Source organism: Miscanthus floridulus, chromosome 4 (assembly GCF_019320115.1).
Source record: "Miscanthus floridulus cultivar M001 chromosome 4, ASM1932011v1, whole genome shotgun sequence".
Taxonomy (NCBI): Eukaryota; Viridiplantae; Streptophyta; class Magnoliopsida; order Poales; family Poaceae; genus Miscanthus; species Miscanthus floridulus.
The window spans coordinates 2,163,711-2,172,087 of record NC_089583.1 but is presented as its reverse complement, the minus strand read 5'-3'; the positions used below and the strand labels follow the sequence as shown (position 1 = coordinate 2,172,087).

General features: G+C 51.4%; 1 protein-coding gene across 1 annotated transcript; it reads left to right on the top strand.

Moving 5' to 3' along the window:
• The first annotated feature begins 746 nt into the window (after nt 1-746).
• Nucleotides 747-8,065, top strand: LOC136550777 (uncharacterized). Its single transcript, XM_066542369.1, has 4 exons — nt 747-753; nt 5,872-5,964; nt 7,009-7,185; nt 7,703-8,065. The coding sequence occupies exons 2-4, from the start codon at nt 5,875-5,877 to the stop codon at nt 7,754-7,756; spliced, it is 321 nt and encodes a 106-aa protein (XP_066398466.1). The 5' UTR covers nt 747-753; nt 5,872-5,874; the 3' UTR covers nt 7,757-8,065.
• Nucleotides 8,066-8,377: the final 312 nt, after the last annotated feature.

Here is an 8,377-nt window from a genome sequence, read left to right as displayed (position 1 = left end):
TGTCTAGAAAAGTTGTTTCGTATCAATTATTACTGAAAAAGAATCAGGCGTTGACAGTTAAAATGACCTATCAATCTATCATATTATATAAATATAAACATATATCTTGCACATGTGCGCAGGTGCAAAAAAACCCACGAGTAGATATATTACTCCCCAGGAGAGCCGCCGGCCTCGGAAGGCGAGGCCCTTGCCCCCCGGCCATGTCGCCGGGATTACTGTTGGCCGCCGGATCGGCCATCCGATGGCTGGTGTCGCCGCCGTACATGCGACGGGGTGTGCTCTCGCGGCTAGACCAGAGGCTGACGGGGCGGGGCCGACTGTCGTGGGGCCAGGACGGCGGGGGTGAGGGACGGCGCGGCTATTCTGGCCTGTGGGGGAGTGGCCGCGCTGGGCACACCAGCAGCTGACGTGCGGGCCTGGCTGCTGTGTGCTCCACCTGGCGGCGGAGGTGGCTGCCGTAGTCCGGTCAGCGCTGTGAGCCGCGACTGCTCCGCCAGGTGGTTGGCGGACTCGGCCCCTGCGGGCCCGAGAGAAGTCTCGAGCTCTAGGCCAGCGGGTTTTACTGTGAGTCGGAACAGGGCGCCAGCGGGGGACCAGGGCCGTTGTCGATCTACGATTGGTCGAGGGGTCTGTGGGCCCCACTATAATTCAGAGAGTCGTTGCCTGGGTACAGAGGGCCTCCTTCTTGATAGGAGTAGCCGCTGGCAGAGGCTCTCTCCTCCCCTGTCGTTCGGCCGGCCGGCTTCCAAGGTGTGTACACACCGTCCCCTCTCGCTCTTTCGGCGTTTTTTGCCTGTGGGTTCTGGAGTTCGGCTAGCAACTGGTACGGCCAGATCGCGCGGGTGTTGTTCGGGGTGGATATCATTGGCCGTGGCTGGTCCGGCCGCCATTGTTGTGGGGTGGGGGTGGGTTGGCGCTGGCTCCAAATGGGGGGGCGGGGGGCCTGGGCGCGACAGGCGCTGTGGGAGTTCTGTGCGTTGCTGCGGCATCTGGGTGGGGGCGGTGGTGAGGCGTCGGTAGGTGTTCGGTGGGATGCTCGCACCGTAGGTGTTCAATGTAATGCTCGCACGGTGGTGCTGGTGTTGGGCGCATGGGAGCTGATGCCGTTGTCAGGGCTCAGGCGTGGTGTTGCAACTCGAGGTGACGAACAACTCCCCTGATTTCTCTATTTGTTCTGCTTCGATTTCTGGGTGGGGGCGGTGGTGAGGCGTCGGTAGGTGTTCGGTGGGATGCTCGTCTACTGGACGGCGCTGAGTGGCTGGTATGGTCCCCTCGGATGTCAGATTACCATTTACACATTTGTGTTCTTTTTTTTTTTGAAAGGAAATAGGGATTTCCATTACTCAAAAGAAGCTGGATCATCAGCAAGTACGGCTTGCGATGTATAGGGTTCCTCAGAGATGCTGACGCTGTCATGGATTTTGTTGGATTTTTTTTCTTGGTCCTTTGCAATGTCGTAGGGGGTTCCGAACGTTCGGCTGCTGGACAAGATCGGACAGACCAAGCTGCTCAGCGAGCAGTGTAAATGGCAATCATAGGTCTGCTCAGCAATTGCCGACTCCTCTGTTGCTACTATCATCCTGCATGGCACCGTCCAAGAACTCAATAAGCATGATGTTGGCATAGCGACCCTCCAACACCTTGGACACAAGAAAATGCCACTTCTTTGTGTTACTGGCCCGTACAACTTCCACCTCCATCCATTCTCTCGCTTTTTAGGCACTAACATACTAATCCTGAAATGATGCTGGGTGGGCGAAACACTAAGTGCTCATGTAGCCAGGCTAAAACTTGTTTCCGGCTATAATCTAGTGGTGAATTCAGTTCTATGTCAAACAACTGAAACTCGGTAAGGTCTACCCCGTTGTTCCCATATCTGATTTCATCGTTGCCATAGTAAATTCTGAAAGGGACTAAATCGGTCGACATTCCTGTTCACATCGTGCAAAATATCGTGTAAGTTAATTGAGGTACTCTTAAAATTTATACCCTAAAACTAACCCCAATCTCTACAACTAGAACCAAAACTAATAACTAATCTAATACTAACCCTAAAACTAGAAAAAAAAAAACTAATAACTAACCCTACCCTAGAAGAAAAATTATTGACTCAACTAACTAACCCTAAACAGAAAAAAAACTAATAAGTAACCCTAAAAGTTAACCTAACCCTAAAACTAAATCTAGCTAATAAACTAAACTAACAAAATCTAACTAAACTAAAAAAAACTAAACTACCAAAACCTAACTAAACTAATAAACTAAACTAACTAAAAAAGAAAAAAACGTATATGAGAACTCCAGGGGCCGGCGGCGGCGCTGTGGGGGGCGGCGGCCCGCGCGGGCCAGGGGGCCGGCGGTGGCGGCAAGCCCTCCGCCGTATCCGGCGGCCAGCGGCGAGCCAAAGCCACCCGCGCGTTAGAGGAGAAGCGCCGGCCGACGGCGCGCCGGTGCTGAGTGAGAGGGAAAGACCGAGCCAGAGAGAGAGCAAGGGAGAAGATGACCGGTTAGATATTTTAGGGCCTGGGCCTGTCGGCTATCCGAAGGCCGACAGGTACCTATCGGCTAACCGGGTGCCTATATGTCTGTCGGGCCGATATGGGTCCACTGGGTTGTCCTGTCTGGCTTGGTTAGGTACCTAGTCAGCTGCTGGGTCACCGACAGGGACCTGTCGACCCACCAGTTGCCGATAGGGTCCCTATCGGCTAGCCAGAAGCCGACAGTAAATAGTTATTTTTGTGATTTATTATTTGTCTTTGTATCATAATATATCAAACTTGTCCTTGTCTGACAATAGAAATAATTATAAATTATTAAATTGTCTTTGTGCAAACACGTCAATTCTGTTAGGTTTGTGGTTTTATCTAACGAATTTTTTATTTTCAAAACAAAAAATTATAGATTGTGTTTACAAAAATTGCAACGAACTAAACTGCAATTCTAGTATAAAAATATATGCAATAACCGTTGCCTGAAAGGAAACTAAAATTCAGGCACCTGAAATTAAGCAAATCTCTTTTTAAATAAAATGGGATCATTCTTTTTCCTAATAATATTTAGACTAAAATCTGTCGCACCTTTTTTTTGACAAGTTGATAAAAGAATGAAACTTAGAAGCGAGGATCTACTAAAAAAGTAAACAACAGGAGGTAGATACAGAAACATATATACCAGGTGGCGGTATAGATGGCCAACGGGCCGGCACGGCACGGCACGGCACGGGCCCGTGCTAGCACGGCCCGATAGCCAACGGGCCGGCACAGCACGCCGTGCCTCATGGGCCGTGCCTCACAGGGCCGCGGGCCTGGCCTTCGGCCCAGGCACGGCCCTATGGGCCGATTTCCGTGCCAGGCCGGTCCGAGAAGCACGACCATTTTCACAGGCCATGCCAGCCCAAGGCCCACTGAGCGGCCGCGTGGGGAGGCGAGGCGGAGGTGGCCGCTGGGGCTAGGAGCGGCGGAGCTCCGGATCTCGGGGGCAGGAGCTGCGCAGGTGGCGCCCTCCCTCAAGCGATGGAGAGGAGGAGATGAAGAGGGGCCGAGGGTGTGAGCGAGATGGAGAGGAGAGAAAACAAGGGAGGGAGTCGTCGGATCTGCCCGCCCGCGCGCTCCTAGCCGCGCGCCACCGAGGGACAGTGAGTGAGGGAGGGAGGCAGGGACGGGGAGGAGGCGCCGCGCCAGCGTCGAGGCAACGGTGGGGAGCCGGATCCTCGGTGGAGAAGACCCAGCGTGGCCAGATCCACGGCGGAGATCCAACGCCGCCTCGGAGGGGAGGGATGGTGAGGAGGACGACGGATCTTGGGGCACCGGATCTGCGTCGGGGCGGAGCTCGGGGCCGACGCTAGGGTTCGGGGTGAGGCGTGAGGGAGAGGTGGAGAGGGAGCGGCGCCGGCGCTAGGGTTCGGGGTGAGGCGAGGGAGCGGCGCCGGCGCTAGGGTTCGGGGTGAGGCGAGGGAGCGGCGCCGACGCTAGGGTTCAGGGTGAGGCGAAGAGGGAGCGGCGCCGGTGAGGCGTGAGGGAGAGGCGGAGAGGGAGCGGTGCCGGTGCTAGGGTTCGGGGTGACAGGTGAGGCGTGAGGGAACGGCGCCGGTGGCCGCTTATATATGAGGGGGGAGGCGGGCCGGGGACGGCGGGGAGCGCGTGGGCCGCGCTGGGCCTTGGGGAGGGGAGGGGGCGCGGGGAGGCCGTGGCTCCAGGCCATGCCGTGTCGGCCCACGTGCCTAGGGTAAGGCCCAGGCACAGCCTGCTCCTCCGGGCTGGGCCAGCCCGGGTCCGCTAGCCTCCGGGCCAGGCCAAAAAAACGGGCCTTGGGTCGGGCCGACGGGCTTGAGCTGCATGGCCAACTATGGGTGGCAGCACCATCTTCACCTCGATCTGCTCATGGTGGTATTTGACATAGCAGTTCATCCCCTTGAGAGAAGCACTGGTGTTGTTAGGGAAGGTGCGCAGCAGATTTAGCATGAGGTCATTGAGGCAGTTGGTGCACCAGGACGGCGTCAGGTTCCTCCTGCACTGCAGGAGCCCGTGCACACCAACACCAGTCGTCGGGTCCTTGTAACTTTCGTTGTTGGCCAAGGCGTACCGAAGTGGTGGCGCTGCGGCGGCTTGGGCGATGTGCCTGTTCATCATCTTCCACCGAGTATTCACTACATGAAAAACGGTTTGTAGCAACGGCACGATTTTTTTGTTGGGGCGGCTGGTGATGGAGCCGCCCCTACAGTGGCGTACTCAGGAGCTCAGACACCAGCTGCCCCTACAAATGAAACAACACGGGCGGCTGGTGATACGAACCGCCCCTACAAATGAGTCTGATTTGTAGGGGCGGCTCACTCACCAACCGCCTCTAGAATTTCTATTTGTAGGGGCAGCTGGTGATTGAGCCGCCCCTACAAATGCCCGCCGCATATAAACCTGTTTTGGAGAAAAATATCTCCCTCGTCCTCTGGACCTCAGCTCGAGACGCCGCCTCCGGCTTTTCCCTCGCGTCGCTCTCTCCCGTCGCGCCACCCCCTGCTGTCGCCACCGCCGCGCGCCGACGTCGACACCGCCGAGCGCCGCCTCCGCCTCTCCTCCCTGCGGAGCGACACCTCGGCCTGGGCGGCCGGCCTCCGGCGCGCCGCCACGCTGACCTAGGGTTTCGGCGCGGAACCGGCCTTGGCCCGGGCTCAACGGCGCACCGGCGGCCAAGTGGAAGGTGGGCGACCTCGTGCTCGCCAAGATGAAGGGCTTCCCGTCCTGGCCGGCTATGGTGAGTGCGTCGTCTCAACAGCTCCTTCTGCTCTGCTCGCTGATCTGTGGCCTCCTTGTGGCTTGGGCAGCCTGGGGTCCGGCCGTCCGGGGATTCTGGGTCTGCGCGGGGGTTTCTGGCTTAGGGTTTGGTGGGGGACGTGGAAGGCCGGTGTCTTGGGGCTGCCCAGCGGCCGGTTTGGTTAAATCTTAGGTTTTCACGTGGTCTCCTACCCCGATTTGGCCATTTTAGCTATTAATCTGCGCTAATTTTGCCCTCCTGTTGCTGCGTAGCGCAGGGAATTTGTGCAAGCAGGGTTTTGGTTACCACATGCTCAATAAAGATAGGATCTTTAGTAAAAGAAATCCCTTTCCATTACTTTCTGCTGAGCTTTAGGGACTAGGGGCTGATTTCTACTGCATTTTTTGGCCTAGCTTGGTTCATTTCTTGGTGATTTGTTTGTTTAGATGTTGGGTTCTTGTAGAGATCTGGTGTTACTTGTGATTTATGGCACGGGGGCTGGGTAGGATTTGGGTGATTACTGATTAGGGGCCATCTTCCTTGTGTTTGGATGTGCAGTAAGATTTCGACCCAATTTGACCTATGGATTTTATAGCTTATTGTTGTGTTTAACTGGTTAAGGATATGGACTTCGTTCTTGGGGATCTGGCTCTTTGTACTTCCTGTTTACAACTACAGATGCCAGGATATCTGATGCTTCCTAGGTTCCACAAGGTGGCACTTTGTCATTTCATTTTTTATCACTTCTAAAGTAGCATAAGATTTTCTTCTTGAATGTCATCAAACTTTTGTAATTTCGTTGCTTTTCAGTAATGAAATTCGGATTCATCCGCAGTGGGAAAAAATAGCATAAGATTTGTTGTTTTTGTGTATGGTGTTCATATTATGCGAAATATTATATGCATGCGTGCTTCTATACTACAGAGTGGTCTGCAACTAAGTGCGCGTTAAATGTTCTCTCATGTTTTGTTTTAAATTCGGACCAAGGGTTAAACAAGCTAAAAGATGTCCTCTATTCGTATTGGTATTGGTAGTCACACGACAGGTGTCATATGTTTAGCAACTTCATGCAGATTCTTCTGAGTTTATAGAGCTCTTCTGACTTTGTATATGCCTGTTTGGTGATACAAAAGATCTAATTCAATTTTCTAGCCCTCCATATAGGTTGTTCTAGTTTTTGCTGTGATTCTTTTTCTTTATAATTTCTCCTCCACTCAAAAACGCTTTGTTTAAATATATGGCTAGTCATTTGCTTTGTTTAAATTGGCGGTGCATATGTCCAAATATTGCAAAAAGGGATTGTAAAACACTACAAAAGGTTGTCCTGCATGTATTATTTACTATGATTGTAGAGTAAGATAAATGTAGGGCCCATAATGCTGTGACTTAAGTGTGTGGGTTTGGATTGAGATGTTTGGGCAGAGATGTTGGAAGGTCTGAACTTGAGAGCACATGGGTAGTTCTCAGTCTCCGTATGTGATGTTTCTGGGCCATTGCCAACTTGGCATTGACTGCTACAGGAATGTCAGGGGATGTATTAAGCCTGTGTTTGCTGAAATGACCAGTATTTAGGATGGAACCAAGTGCATCTTCTGTCCTGTGCTGTGATGCCAAATGCAGCCTCCCACAATTCCTTACCTGAACAAATAGAATGGACTCAAGAAGCTTGGTTGAATATCACTACTTGCTATATGTTGGCTTGGCCATTCTTATGTTGGGAAGCACGCTGTGGCTAACTGCACGGATCTAGCCTGTCAGGATGCAGTAGCACCGCCTTGCTGGCTCGTGGCAGTAGGCGGCGGCGGCCGTGCTGGCTTGTGCCGGGAGGCGGCGGCAGCCACACAGGCTCGGGCCCAAGAGGAGGTGCCGCATCTGCACTTCGTCTCTGGAGATCCCGACCCATTGACTGCTCATCCGTGCGCTTCGTCTCTGGAGGTATGTGTGTACTTATGCATCTTGATTCGTTAATCTATTAATTCTAGATAGTTGGGTGAGGAATCTCACTGCCCTGTGCAAACATGCAGTACATACATAGAAATTTTTGCTATATAAATATCTTAGTTAGTCATACAAACCTACATGTTTCTATTTACATTGAGAATCGACAGGATATCTTACATGTATATGGAGTGCTAGTGCCAGAGGTAACATGTTCTTGCTATGTAAACAGACTTACAGAGTGGTAGTGTATAATTTGAACTTATTTTCTTCAACATGTTTTTCTGTTGTCTTTACAGAACCTGTATACAGAGTGCTAGTGCTCGATTATTCATAACATGCTCTGGCTAAGCACTTGGCCCTTATCATGTAATTTTAGCAATGCCATTTCTTTCAGTGTATGTGTGAGTAGCACTATTGTTTCTGTTTCTTTTATTATTTTGGATTGGAATATGTTCCTCTTTATTGAAGTAGTTCTTCCTGTGTAACTAAAATTTGTTTTTTTTTTTTGCAGGCGCAACTATCTGAAATTCAGAAATTCAATATTCAAGTTGACAAGTTAACTTAGGTTGTCCTTTATGTGTGGCATAGATTTCAGCATGTCGTCACTCTCCGGCGCCATCTCTTGAACAACTATGAGGTCCCACCATCCACTGTCGTGGTGTGTCTCCATGTCTGTTCAACTGCTTGTGTGGTTGTCTGTTCTCTCTAGGTCTCTATCTATTTTTGCAGAAACAAGACAACAGTATGTATGTGCTGCTCCAATAGTTTCCATGGCTGATAGTTTATTTATTAGTTTAAATCCTTGTATGATCTGAAGCTACTAGCATGCGTGTTCAGATAGCTTTTTGTTTTGTCCAACAATAGCCTATTCAGATAGCTTTAAATTTGACAATGATTTGAATTGTAAATTTAATTTTTTTTTTACTGAAAAATGATTTGTAGGGGCGGTTGGTACTGTAGCCGCCCCTACAAATCGATTTGTAGGGGCGGCTGGTATTCCCAGACCGTCCCTATAAATCGATTTGTAGGGGCGGCTACAGTACCAACCGCCCCTACAAATCAGCAATTTGTAGCCACCCTTTCATAGGGGCGGCTGGCAAAACCACCCTACAGATGTTTATCAGCCACCCCTGGAAATGGTTTTCTACGTAGTGATTGTTCATGCTCACATGTCATCCACATACAC